Source organism: Drosophila willistoni (assembly GCF_018902025.1).
Source record: "Drosophila willistoni isolate 14030-0811.24 chromosome 2R unlocalized genomic scaffold, UCI_dwil_1.1 Seg167, whole genome shotgun sequence".
Taxonomy (NCBI): Eukaryota; Metazoa; Arthropoda; class Insecta; order Diptera; family Drosophilidae; genus Drosophila; species Drosophila willistoni.
In genome coordinates this window covers 7274840-7288626 of record NW_025814050.1, presented here as the reverse complement: position 1 = coordinate 7288626, position 13787 = coordinate 7274840, and the positions used below count along the sequence as shown (strand labels likewise).

The following is a 13787-nucleotide window of genomic DNA, read 5'->3' as shown; positions in this document are numbered from 1 at the left end:
ACAAAAATGAGGTTAATAAATTCTATCTACTCAATTTTTTTTTGTAATACTTTATTATTACAATTGAGATTTGTAGAATGAAATTGAAAGTGGGTTCTCATAATCGAAGAAGTTGTCATACAAAATTAAAAAAAAAAACTTAAATGTTTAAAACAAGATAACTTGAATATGGTTGAATATAAAAATATTAAAAATTGGAAAATAAAGATATAAGTAGTTTAAAAATGTGTGTAGTTATTTAATGTGTAGTTTCAGGATTTATGTCTAATAAATGTATATTTTAATAGAAAGATAAATTGCATCTTTAGTTTCATAGAATAGAACTAACGAGCTGACATTTGCTGACAAGAAGTAATTGCAAAAGGTTGTATTTGCTTATGTCTTCCCATACTGTTAGCTGTTTCCCGTTGGCGTCCCCCTTTTCCATTAAAAGCGCAGTCATCAATTTTCCAATATTTAGAATTTATACCATAATATTTTAGATTTTAGCAAATATTAAGTGTGTAACAATTTGAATTGTTCCTACCATAGTGCAGTATAATAATGTTTTATTAAATTGAAACATTTTTTTCCCCCAACTTGCATCTATTCAATTTAAAGTAAATAAATTTTAAAACATTTGTCAATTTCTTAATTAATTTCTAGTTATTATTTAAAATCTATAAGTTTCGTTAGTTACAAATATTTTAAACAAGTTAACAATATACCCGCCCAAAAGTATGCCCCACATTGTCAACAAAAAGTTTGTGTTTTAAGTCTTTCGTTTTTGGTTGCACGCAAAGCTTTTACAGTTTGACAGGCCGCGTTTTAAATGCACTGACAATCTTATCTGAAAACTTTTTTAACAAATTAAAAGTTATTCGGTTTCTCAGACATTTCCTGTAAATTTGTAATAACTGAATTATTTTCAAGAGGAAATCTTTCTGTCAACTCAACATAGCTGATTTGCTTTAGAACAGGCTCAGTTCTTATGTGATGTCCAAAAATTTGTAAATGATACAGTAAAAACTCATATAGATACATGCGTTCTGGGCTAGTATAATGAAAGGCAATGGAATGTTTGGAGCAACAATTAAAACCCTATAAATGAAAAAAATAGCAATTAATTTATTTTGGTAATAATATCAATATCTACTTACAGTTTTGACCTCCGATAAACTCATCAAATGTAACCAATCTGGAAGACTACTCGAATTGGATGATAATAAATAATCCTCTAGATCTAGTGGCATAAATTTTGGCTTGTCGTCGGCCTCCAGTGCCTGCGATGAGTCTATTAGATGAACTCCAACATTTTGCAAACAAATGCCCATATAGAAATCTTCAATACCCATTTTCTTGGGCCGAGGGCAAATGATTTCCGATGGATAAGCTTGAAGCATAAAACGATTCAGTGCCTGGCGACTTAGAACATAAGAAGCACCGCCCGACATGTAGCTCTGAAAGATGTCATAAAAAACAAGGTTTTCAAATAAATATGATTTTCATAAACTAACAAAAACCGGAAACCTAAACTAAATTTGCTTTGCCTCTACAGAACTTGTGGAATTCTATGGATGTTATTGTAAAAAACCTAAACTAAAGTAGCCATATGTTTGTGCTACAAACTATGAGTATAGGATGATTTTAGTAATCAAAGCTTAGCCAATTAAAATTATGGTAAATATATACTCAAAATTTGAAACTGTCACTGCAAAATTAACTGCATAACAATACAAATGGAATTGACTCTTTTGCAAGAGTATAATTGTTTAAATATTGTCTAACGAAAAAACACGAATCTTAAGTTCAAAATCTCCGAATATCAAGCGACTATCTATGCTGAACAAGCATATTAGTAACGGTATAGGTATTTAACATAACTGTGTGGTCAAGCGTGATTTTTTACATGCTGAAAACAAACAACATACATGTATATATATTTTTCTCTTGTTAATCCACTTTGAAGGTCGTTCGATGCGATGAGGTGTCAAAATACAATGTTAAATTGAAATGTATACAAGCAAAGAGCTTAAAAACTAATTGAAATAATACTTTTATACATAAGATTAGGTCAAAAGGTGACAAATGTTTAAAACATAATTGATTACTTAGCATTTACTGAAAACTTTTATGAAATTCAAGAAATGTTGATCTTGTGGTAAAAATATTTGACATCTCAAATACTGTATAAATCATATTCAAAACAAACAACAAAAATATAAAAGACAAAAAGGAAAAACCTGCACAAAATGCAAAACAATAAATGAGAAAAGAAGAAGAGAAAAAAAATCACAACAATCAATCAAAAATCATTATAACTTTTAAAACGCATTAAGCAAAAATTTACGTGTGATAAACTATGTTTAAAAAAAGTGAGACGTTAGCTATCTCTTGATTGCATATCATTTATACTCTAATCAATGGGTGTATTTCTTTCTTTGTATATTTTAAACTCACTCTTTAGTCGATTTTTTTGGACGTGTCTGACAATTCTGTCAAATGACTGGGTTATTAATAATTGCTAATAAATGATTAACCATTTCTACCATTAGGTTGACACAATTGCTAATAGTTGCAAATTTTATATGTGGTATAATAACAGCTTTCCTTATCAAAAACAAGCTTTTGTAATCTTATCACAAGCACTTGTTCACAATAACTTATAAAATCTTATCTAGCCAAAATAAATGCTGATAATGCAACTTATCGCAGAATGTTGTGTTTCCCCCTAAATGTATTTAGTCATTAGTGATTAGTGCACCAGAGAGGAGGTTGCATTTTATATATACAACTTAAATAATAAACCGAATAAACCAAAGCAATCAAAGGTGTATATAGCTTGACGTCAATTGCATTGATAGTGAAGAAATTGAAAACAAGTAAATCCAATATTAAATATATGAGACATTCATACAGATAACTGCAACAGAAACAGCAACAAGCAATTAAAAAATTATATCGACTGCTAGTGAATACAATAAATCATTGCTTTTAAGTCCACTGATTTAGAATTATATAAGGAAATTATAAAAATCTATTTTGTTTTCTATATGCAGAAGTAATAAAAAGCGTTTTTAACTACCAACAAGACGCATTAACTTTGATTTGAAATAACTCACATATAAAAAAGGTGAATATTAAGAATATTTTTTAAGGTTCTTCATTAATTTTATTTTTCCGCCAAGGAGATGGAGAAAAATTTAACTTTGCCAGAGGAGGTAGATTGGTTTATTCAATGGAATAGACTTGGTTTAGAAAGCCTGGACAATGAGACATTCGAAGAAACTGAATCAATGCGATTGAGAAATGAATTGAGAAAAATGAAAAATGTCCAAGAAAAACAAAGGAATGAATTGGAAGCAACAATGCGTGGCTTAGTCCTTCTTCAGGGAGAATTTGTAAAGCAGTTAAAGGAACATGAACATACTAGACTTCAGAAAAAAGAACTTATTGTAGAACGTGATAACATATTATTGCAACTTCAAGAAGTCGAAGCTAAGAATACGTTCCTTTTAAGTGAAGTCAATGAACAATCAAAAACAATGGTAAAGATAAGTGAGGATTTTAATCTGAAACTATTCGAATACGAGGGAGTACAGGAAACCCTATCAAGGAATTTAATTAGGCAGGAAGCAACCTACTTAGAAAAAATTCGTCAATTGGAAGAAACAGCAAACGATTACATCAATCAAAACGATGAACTTATAGAAGAGCGTGACGGTATTTTACATCAACTACAAGAAACTGAAGTTAAATGTGGCAAGCTTTCTGATCAAATGGACGAATACTCCAAGTCAATGCAAAAGATCATTGAGGAATATAATACAAATCTATCACAAAATGAAGCAACACGCCAAAAATTATTGACAGATTTGCGCAATCAGGATATCAGCTATACAAATCAAACGCAAGAATTGCAGGTGAAAACTAACGAGTGCTTGAGACTTTACCAAGTTCTTCAACGAGATAGGGAAAACATGGTTTGTCCCATTTGTTTCTGCTTATGGGAGGAGGAGGGAGATCATCGACTGGTTTCACTACCTTGTGGCCACTTATATGGAGATATATGCATACGAAATCATTTGGCCAGAAGCGCGGAATGTCCAATGTGTCGAAGAGCTACAGAAATCAGTCAATTGATTTACCTTTTTGGACCCAATATTGTTCCGATCGATGATAATTGATATATAATTATTATTAGTTTAAGTAAAGGACTGGGCCACTTGGCCAACTCATCTACCGAGGACTCAAGATTTATTTCTTTATGATAAAATCAACAAATTCATTCCTATTTTTGACAAATTTTTTTAGGTTTTAAGATCTCCATGTATTTCTCAATATGGTGACACCATTCAAATAAATAATACTCAAAAGAACTACTCAAATACACGTGCAAAAGCAACTAAAGCATTTATATTTAAACATGTGTCTACTATTTGATTTCATCTCTTAGACTCTGAAACTGTGATGGAGTGCAGAATTCATATAATTTCATCTAAATTTAAACATTAACCATTTTCTTCGGGTAAATTTTTTCACACAAGTCGAATAAACAAGTGTATAGAAACAACAGCGTGCCAAAATTTTGTGCTGTCTCTGTGATTTTTATTTATGTTCAGATCTCTTTGTTTAGATTCGCATACAAAATCTCTCCAAATGGCTGGTCAACGTCTGGTTGGTTGTCCACCAACAATGTATAAAGTAGCACCAAATGGTTTGTCTTACAAAATGTTTGCACAATCCAAGAAAATGTCAAATGATAAACGGCAGCGGCCCAGCAATAGAAAACCAAACAGTGAGGAAAAATAAATCAACAATAAGGCGCGGCTCTTGTATGAAAACGAAAACCCCCATAAAACATCTTGACGACCTCCTCACAACTGACCATCAATTATGCGCCAGAGAGGAAGACATTTTAAGTCGGAGATGGCGTCGAAGCACAATGACCATAATCAACTACGTTAGTTAATGCGAATTTAATTTCTTTCATAGTTAATCACCTACTGATCGTAGATTTATGCATGCAGGTGAATTGGGTAAATTTTGTTGTACTAATTTGCAATGACTTCGATGCATGAGATCATAGTTCTTTTTTCTGATTTCCGATCATAAATATTTTTCACACAATGCACACAAATGAATATACTATATTAAGTATTAACACTTTACAAATACTAAATATGAACCGGTTATTCTCCGTCGAGAAAACATTTCGCTATCTCTAGTCAAAAAAACAAAAAAGAAGCTAAGTAATAATAAGAAAGTGCTAAGCATTCTACACTTAAAATAACTCACTGTTAAATACTCTACAAATATATTGTTTTATTTTTTATCGCATTTGATGCATTAAGATCGAAAATTATTCATACAGTTGGTCAGAGTAAATATACTTACAATTAGATTTATGTTGGATAAAGTGCCTTAGTAAAATATTTCAAAATATATGTAAAATTCAAGATTCTTTTTAGAAAGATTATGGATATTAAGATTTGTGTTTAATGTAACTAAAAATCTATTATTTCAACTAATTGCAAAAAGTCTTTGTAAATTTGGGTGATTCGTTTTCTTTATTCCCAGAATTTTGTTATTTTCATTATTCTATTATTGTTGTTTTTTAAACTACAAATGTTTGTCGTTATGTTTCAATATTCTACTTTTGTTTATTATTTTATTTATTATTTATACTAAGAGACTAAAGCGATAAGCCACACATCAGGCAAAAAGCTAGTAAAAAGCTCTTGAGGCCCATTCCAATTATATTTATAGAATTTTTTGTATCATTCATTATTTTTTATCTAATCTTTGAATAACTTTACTAACACTAATACTTTTAATTATTTGAATCATGTCAAATTGATATACAAATAATGATGAAATATTGAGTGTTTTTGTACCGCTAAGTAATAAATTTGTTTTCAATTGAAAGACATTTTGTGGTGTTGTACAATGAAACACAAGTTAGTCGAGGTTTGTATAATAATATTAGATTGATCAAAAATTCAATCAAATAAACTTCATTAACTGTACGAAATTAAGGTTTTATCATAGCTATACTTAACTGATAAATACCATACAATAATAGATGATAAATGGGGGATTGGGAGTTTTTCATATACATACATATATGAGAGATCAAAAGGAAATTTTGGTCTTCTCCCCGTAGATGAAAAACAAAATAACAAAAACTCTAGACAAGTCACTTTACAAATAGATACTAGAATCTATTCTAAAAGTTTTTTTTTCCATAATACCAACATTATGAAGACAGAATAAGCTATCTAGGCTTAGCAGCAAATGCAACAAAATAATACATTAAATTCTGATTCTAAATTAGTTTTAGCATTGAAGTAGAAAAATTGACATTTAAATACTCTAGTATTTATACTATTTAGAGAACTTAATGATTCAGAAAACTCGCTTAATTTTTATGCTGATAAAAATTAATTTTAAGTTTTCATAATTAACTCCTTGTCTTTGTCCAGCTTGATAGCACTGCCAATATATGTAGCTAGCTTACCTATTCCGAGAATAGACAACTTTTAATTTCATTGACACGCTAATTTGGCAAACTGATACATATGTATGTATTATAATAAGCTTTTGATGGAATACAAATGAAATTGTTAAATAAATGCAAATGCCACCGTGAAGAAATGTTTCTGATTAAGGCGAAAAGTGAATAAGAGGTAATTAAGTCTATCATAAATCACATTATACTCACCACATTATATCGTGTCATTTTGTAGCCAAAATAGACTGGCATATCTGGATCATAATAGCTTAGCATGTACTGAAGATTCTCCATAATGACATAGCTAAGCAATATGAGAAGAACTTTAGAAAAGTTTAGTTATCATCTCAATTTTAAATGTCACTCACGTATCATCGTCTGCCTTGAGAAACCAATCATAATCCTGTCCATATACTTGCCAAACATAACGAAATCCTTCTCGCGTTTTATTCCACAAATCAGCATATGAACCACCATCGGCCTCAACCACCTGCACCACACTCAAGGGCTCATAATTTTCACTGCTGGCAAAGATTAATTTACTACAACGTTTTCCCCACGTTCCATACACATTTTTGGCTTCACGTTCCAAATTTTCTGGGCACGTTAGCACCATGCAGAGTACTCGTGGTCCAATGGTCAAGGATTCAATCCTGGGCTGAGTTAAAAACAATTCATTTTTGGTTGTTGTTATAGGCACAGTGCTGGGCCAACAAGAACTCGTATGGTTCACATCGTACACATAGATAAGCAACACAAAGGCACTAATAAAACCCGCTATGAATCCAGTCAAAAGATGCAATTGAGTACGTTGCCTAAATTTGGCCGTCATTTGGTTCGTTGACTACGACCTATGTCTGGCTGGAGTTGTGTTCTTCGCGGCGTCTTTATTGAGATTGATCGCGGCAGTGCCACCGCGTTGATGAGCAACATCCCAGACACCAAACGAACAGCAGCAGCAATCGCTAAAGTCAAAACAAAGGCAACCGGTTTTTGTAGTTGTTTCTTATCTGCAGCTAGAGACATATAAGCAGATTAAAATTTAGATAAAAAGTTATAATTTATTGAATTTTTCATTTCTTCAATTTAGTTTTTGCATGCATAAATGTCTCCAGAACACATTTTGGGATTAAAATTTTGACATTATATTGAAAGAAATGCAATCTAAAAACAAGTTAAATTTATAGAAATTTTTTTAAAAGTGTTGAAAATATGAATATTAATAATTTCCCATGCAAATGAATAAATTATATTATGCTAAGTCAAACTACTAGTTTAAAAAAAAAAAAAAGTTAAGTCATTGAATAGTTTTGTGTATAAAAAAGGGCTGAATTTTTTCTCTTGTCGAACAGCCAGATGTTTTGACAAAAGCTAAAAAAAAACGTGTCCTTGTAGCCACGAGTCTTACTCTTTGAATAACTTTGACAAAACAATTGAAGATGGGTTTTTATTTTTGACAATTGTCAGAAGGGCATGAACCAATAGAAGGGCTGCCTCGAATTATTTTGGGAGTAGCAAAAAAGATCAAGAATTTTTTAATGAAAATGGTTTTGTTGTTATTCAAAATATTCCCCTGATGATTAATACACTTCTGCATTTGTTCGAGACCATTAGTCGTAGCAGTTTTCCCATTCCTCTTGAGACACCTCGAAAACTGCTGAACTCTTCATCTGCTTCTTTGATGCGCGTTAATCGTTGATCACAATTTCAATGTGGGCTAATAGAAAGTATTCATTAGGTGACGAGTCAGGACTGTGGGTCGGATGAGTAATCTGTTTGCCGAGATCTGTCATGGTGGAAATTAAAAAACTTTTTTGAAACTTTAATTCTTTATTTGTTTATGAAACTTTCGGCCTACATTAAATAAATGTTTAATTTGAAGTATTTTCGGTTATCCAGTTTCTGCTGCTCTTTAACCTTAGAACTTCAACATGTTAAAGAAATTAATCAATGTCTATACAATACTTAAAGTTAAATTAGTAATATAAAATATGTAAATATGAAATACATATATGTAAATGTAAATATACCTTAAAATTATTAGCATGCCACAACCAAGCCAATTTATCTATTCAAAATAAATGAATTTAGTTGAAAAATATTTGTAAAGCGAAAAACTGAAAACTGTCTTAAAATATTCACTTAAAGACTGTTTAATTAAAATTTTGAATAATGTAATAAAAGTGTATATGGAAAACATATACACTGCGAGTTTCCAAATAACGCTTACTACAAACAATATAACTAATTCAAATCTTCTCACATATTTCTTACAATTTATTAGGCCCACTTACGCAGCAAAAAAAAAAAATTAATCAACCTGTAACAACAACAACTTAAAAAATGAAATGAAAGTGATACAATTTTATTATTATTATTATTATTATTATTTTTTCATGGACCTTACAATAGAAAATCGTTCAATTGAAGCGCATGACCATTGTATAATAACACACAATTTGGATAGGTTGAGTAATATACACAAATATGATTGAGGTTGAGGTTGGTATAAAAGCTTCATGTGGCATCAATTAAGACTGTAGTTAGCTGACGACGATTTGTGATCAAGATGGCAACTAAGGTGAGTGTCGGAGTGTTGGTTCAATTATCCCCATTGGAAGACAATGTAATGATTCTTCTATCTCTTGCAGTTTTTCATCCTATTGGCAGTGTCTTTGCTGGGTCTAGCCCAATCGGAATACAATTATAACGAAAAGGCAGCCGCAGCTGTCAACTCATTGGAACAGCAGCAGCAGCAACATTCATCGAGTTCGGGTGAAGATTTCCTAACAGGATACCATACACCTAGCAATAATGCGGATAATTCTCAAGCTACTCCGGATGGTTATGATTATTTGATACCATCTCGTTCACGTTCGTTTGCAGCCGGCGGCAGTGTTGGTGCCGCCTTGGCCAGTCAACACGCCTCCAATCTTTTACAGAATGCCGCAAATGCTGCTTCTGCAACAACGGAGGATCTTTTGCCCTCACCTTTGCCCATTCTTCGGGAACATCCGCAACAACAACAACAACGCGAACAAGTTCATGTACGTGAAGTCTTCCCGCCAGCTAGCTATAATTTCAACTATGCCGTTCATGATGAGACCACTGGCGACATTAAGGAACATAGCGAGACACGTGATGGATATGTCGTTCGCGGCTCTTATAGTCTTGTAGATCCAGATGGTTATAAACGCACTGTCACCTATACAGCGGATGATGTTCATGGTTTCAATGCGGTTGTGAAACGCGTTCCCTATGCCCTTAAGACAGTCGCAGTGGTTGCTCCGGTTGTCCGCCTAGATGAACGCTCCAAGCAGGCGCAGCTTGTTAACTCAAACGCTCGATTATCATCATCATCATCCTCATCATTATCCTCATCAACTCCAACTGTTGGGGTAGCCATTGGTTCTGGTGCCGAATCGAGTTCCTCCTCCTCGATTGATAGCTATGCCGCAGCTCCACGTGGCCTAGACTCATCGGGTGGACCTTATGCCTGATTACCAATGATCTGGTTTGCAATTCTTGTCTATTGCTTCATTGTGTTCCATATACTTTTAGTTTTGTAAATTCATTTGCCATTAAAAATCTTTTATATTAAACTGGAAATCAGACTGTTGCATATTTTAGGGGTAAATTAATACGAAAAAAGCTTTTCAATAGCTTTTTTGATTTTCCCAAAACGTTGAATTGAACATACATATATGAAAAATCAAAATTTGGGGAGTAAAAAAGTTATTTTGGACGTCAACAAAATGTTTATTATAAATTTTTTTAAAATTTGAATTACAATTGACCTTTAAGTTGTATATATTGTATGGCATTGTAGAGAACGGCGTGAAGGAGAGATAGATACAGGAAGGTGAGAGGTAGGTTGGGAAGTGGTATCATTTCGGCCACTTGTGACCAGTTGATATCTGCCTAGTTATTGGAAAGTAAATTTTTGAATCAAATCGGCTTTGATTAGTTTGTAAATGTTTTTAAAATTTAAGAAGCTTCAATCTTTTCTAGGAATTAAATATTAAGTATTTTGGTAAACACATCTATCTGTCGATTACTAAATAGACTGAAACCTCTCACCTTCCTCAGGATCTTCAATTTTCTTAATTCATCGAAAATACTAAGAAACTATTTTGTTGTAATATGTTTATTTGTGAGGCCATGAAAGTTATTTAATTTTTATTCGATTTAAGTGAAACATATTTGTTTAGCTTTTAGTAGTTAAAGAAAAATAGACTTTAGTTCTAATTACACTGGTCGGCATATATGTATATTTTGACATAGCGGTGCCTTAGTTAATTTTTTTTCAGCAGAAATAACTGACAAAACATAATAGACAAAATATTTCGCCAATTTACAGTTATTAGTGTGCACTTTACTTTGGCATTCATTTTCGCTTCGTTAAATGAAACGGTACTTGAAATGTGAAATGTAAATGATGTCAAAATATATATGCCGACCAGTGTAATCTTGTGAAATGGCGCTAAGCCAAAGGTCCCGAAAAATTGGAAATTTTCTACTCCAACTACATTTTCTCTCAAGAGTTCATAGGTCTATCCCTAATGTATAAGTTTTTTGAAATAACATCACAAATATTTGTCCAATCTAAGTTCAAACGGACTTGTTGAACGAAAAAAAAACACATATGAGATGTTTCCATTTTTATAGTCCATCATCTTAATCCTTTCAAAATCGAATTAAATTGGGGAGACTTGACATGTACTTCAAATATTGCTTTTAATGCCTGAACCTGAAAAAAATCCAAATTTAAAAGGGAAAACCCTAAATTTAACAAATTCCTGGTCGAAACTACTTAAACCAAAAAGGTGAAAAGCCTAATAATTAAATCACAAAACAATATACTTTCAATTCAATATCGAATAAAGCCTTTCTAATAGTTTAATTTCGATGGTATTACAAATTGAACAACGAAATGTATAATACCAACGTGTAGAGTATAAGCATGCAACGTTTTTAGCCCATCTGGCAACACGTTTGAGCCAACTTAAGCAAGCTTAAACAAAATATCGCTGTTTTGCTGTATGAGTTTGTCTCCGCGCTCATTCAAGACGAAGTCTGTCAACAGCCGGCAAAGCGCGAAGACGTCTTTCTAAAGAGTCAAACAAAAAAGAAGAAAAAAATATTATATACATTTTTCGTTGTTGTTTATATTCAGTGTTTTTTGTTTTTGTCAATATTCAAGTCGCGTACGTCTGTCACTGTGTCTCTGTTGTTGTTTTTTTTTTTGTTGTTGCCTTACACATCTACATAAGTACTATGCATATACATGTATGTATGTCTGTTTGTTATTTGACATTCTGTTCGAATGGGCCAAAAGGAAAGGCAAAGAGAAGGGAAGTGCTTTGACATAAACGTCTCGTATTCATGAAAAAGTCAGCGACTTGTAACGGTTAAATTTAAGCAATTGCAACGCGATTCAAATTGAACTTAAGCGAATTTTAACAAACAAATAAACAACAAAAAAAAAACGACACAAGAGAGAAGCAAAACAAATACCATACGAATTGTTGTTACTCAGCTCCAAATCGAAGGTCGACCGCATCTTTACAAGCTTTCATCGTCTGAGGCTGACATAGCCCGTTGACGTTGTCTCTGCGTCAGTGCCTCAAGAATGTGTTAATTTGGTATTTCCACCAACAACAGCAACAACAGCAATCAACTTATGTTGATTACACACACACACTCACACACATGTGAACGTTAAATTTGCATAAAAATATAAACAAAACTCACAGGCCCATAAAAAAAAAACTGAAGAAGCCAAAAAAAAAAAAAAAGAAATATCCATAATCCAAAAATGATGATCATCTTCAGGCAACAACGCAAACGTCTGGAATTGCTGTTAATGCTGTTAGTTGGTTTCATTTGGGGTATTCTTTTATCTCAGCTCTTGCATCGAGCACCATTTCGTTTCACCGATAATGACAACTCGTTGATGACCTCACAAAATCCAGAAGGCACAACCTTTTTGGTTAGAAGTAGCAGCAGCAGCAGCCACCGTTCCCCTACAAGTTTGAATGAAAGTGAAACTATGACCGAGCATCTTCTTCTTCTCAATGAGAAGACAAAAATATTATGCATGATCCTAACCGGCCCCAAGACTCATCAAACTCGTGCCATACACGTTAAGCGCACCTGGGGCTCACGATGTAATAAGATTATCTTTATTAGCTCAAAGCCAGACAGCGAATTGAACACAGTGGTCCTAAATGTAAGAGAGGGCTATAGCAATCTTTTTGCCAAAACACGAGCGGGTCTTGAATATGTCTATAAGCATTATTATCAACAATACGATTGGTTCTTGAAGGCAGATGATGATACGTAAGTTGATAAGACCAAAAGTGCATATCTAAACTAGGAATGGGGACTACTAGACCCGAGTCCCATTTCTAGTTGTTTTCGAAAATGTTTGTGACTTGATGATTTGATTTCCAGTTATGTTATTCTGGAAAACTTGCGCGAATTCCTCAAGAGATACACACCAAAACTTCCCGTTTACTTTGGTAGTAAACTTCAAAAGCATGGCGACCATGTAAGTAACTAGAGCATCTAACAAATGTCGTTTTGTAATCACTTAATTAATTTAGGATTATATATCGGGCGGAGCCGGTTATGTTCTTAGTAAATCGGCCCTGCAACGTTTCATGACATTAGGATTCCATAATAGCAGCATTTGCAGTGATCGCACCTTTGGCATTGAAGATGTTGACCTGGGACGATGTCTAAGAAATGTAGGAGTGGTGGCCGGAGATTCTCAAGATGATCAAGGCTTGCCACGATTTGTGCCCAGTCCTCATTACCAGAATACGCTTCCATCTAATGTAGGCGGGAAGCACAATCTTGAAAAATATAAAAGACTCAATGGAATTTGTTTAATTTTAGGTAAATTCCTCAGATTGCTGCTCGAATTCGGCGTTTTCGTTTCATTGTAGCAATTACAAGGATTTCTATGTGCTTGATTATGTCATCTATAGACTGAGACATTCCGGAATAATCCCACTTCATGAAAATTTATCAAAATTGCATTTATCAAATTCGGATACACATAGTTAATCTTCCGAATTATAGCAAGACAAAGCCAAAGTATGAGACTTACAAAATACTGCAAGACTGGAAAACGTTAAATACATTTGTAAGAACTTACTCAATGGAAATTGGGATATTTAAAAAATCAATAAAATAAATCATCCAGACTGTGATTCTCAATTTTTCAACTGGTTGGTATTCGGAACTATTCTCTTGTGAAATTTTTCCCTTTGTGGTTCTATGGATA

General features: G+C 32.9%; 4 protein-coding genes across 5 annotated transcripts; 3 read left to right on the top strand and 1 right to left on the bottom strand.

Annotated features, from left to right (window-relative positions):
• Window positions 1-643: 643 nt before the first annotated feature.
• LOC6644424 (glycoprotein-N-acetylgalactosamine 3-beta-galactosyltransferase 1) lies at window positions 644-7368 on the bottom strand. Its single transcript, XM_002066924.3, has 4 exons — window positions 6862-7368; window positions 6704-6797; window positions 1140-1439; window positions 644-1080 (listed from the first exon to the last, which is right to left on the bottom strand). Exons 1-4 carry the CDS (start codon window positions 7323-7325, stop codon window positions 850-852), a joined length of 1089 nt encoding a protein of 362 aa, XP_002066960.1. The 5' UTR covers window positions 7326-7368; the 3' UTR covers window positions 644-849.
• On the top strand, window positions 3012-4370 carry LOC124460185 (E3 ubiquitin-protein ligase RNF8-like). 2 transcript variants are annotated; one of them, XM_047010580.1, is made up of 2 exons: window positions 3012-3112; window positions 3171-4370. In XM_047010580.1, the coding sequence occupies exon 2, from the start codon at window positions 3171-3173 to the stop codon at window positions 4164-4166; it is 996 nt and encodes a 331-aa protein (XP_046866536.1). In that variant the 5' UTR covers window positions 3012-3112; the 3' UTR covers window positions 4167-4370. The 2 variants fall into 2 exon arrangements, with proteins under 2 accessions (XP_046866536.1, XP_046866537.1); XM_047010581.1 differs by having other exon boundaries at window positions 3168-4370.
• Window positions 7369-9062: 1694 nt separating the features above from the next.
• On the top strand, window positions 9063-9993 carry LOC6644423. Its single transcript, XM_002066923.1, has 2 exons — window positions 9063-9074; window positions 9145-9993. The coding sequence occupies exons 1-2, from the start codon at window positions 9063-9065 to the stop codon at window positions 9991-9993; spliced, it is 861 nt and encodes a 286-aa protein (XP_002066959.1).
• Window positions 9994-12264: 2271 nt separating this feature from the next.
• On the top strand, window positions 12265-13718 carry LOC6643858 (glycoprotein-N-acetylgalactosamine 3-beta-galactosyltransferase 1). The gene is made up of 4 exons (XM_002066922.4): window positions 12265-12835; window positions 12950-13046; window positions 13102-13335; window positions 13397-13718. Exons 1-4 carry the CDS (start codon window positions 12312-12314, stop codon window positions 13565-13567), a joined length of 1026 nt encoding a protein of 341 aa, XP_002066958.1. The 5' UTR covers window positions 12265-12311; the 3' UTR covers window positions 13568-13718.
• The last annotated feature ends 69 nt before the right edge of the window (window positions 13719-13787 follow it).

Coding starts and splice junctions, on each gene's coding strand:
- LOC6643858 (XM_002066922.4), top strand. CDS start 12,312: ATGATGATCATCTTCAGGCAACAACGCAAACGTCTGGAATTGCTGTTA. Junction 12,836..12,949: donor TTGAAGGCAGATGATGATAC/GTAAGTTGATAA, acceptor TTTGATTTCCAG/TTATGTTATTCTGGAAAACT. Junction 13,047..13,101: donor TTCAAAAGCATGGCGACCAT/GTAAGTAACTAG, acceptor TAATTAATTTAG/GATTATATATCGGGCGGAGC.
- LOC6644424 (XM_002066924.3), bottom strand. CDS start 7,325: ATGACGGCCAAATTTAGGCAACGTACTCAATTGCATCTTTTGACTGGA. Junction 6,798..6,861: donor CTCAAGGCAGACGATGATAC/GTGAGTGACATT, acceptor CATATTGCTTAG/CTATGTCATTATGGAGAATC. Junction 1,081..1,139: donor GTTTATCGGAGGTCAAAACT/GTAAGTAGATAT, acceptor TTTCATTTATAG/GGTTTTAATTGTTGCTCCAA.
- LOC124460185 (XM_047010580.1), top strand. CDS start 3,171: ATGGAGAAAAATTTAACTTTGCCAGAGGAGGTAGATTGGTTTATTCAA.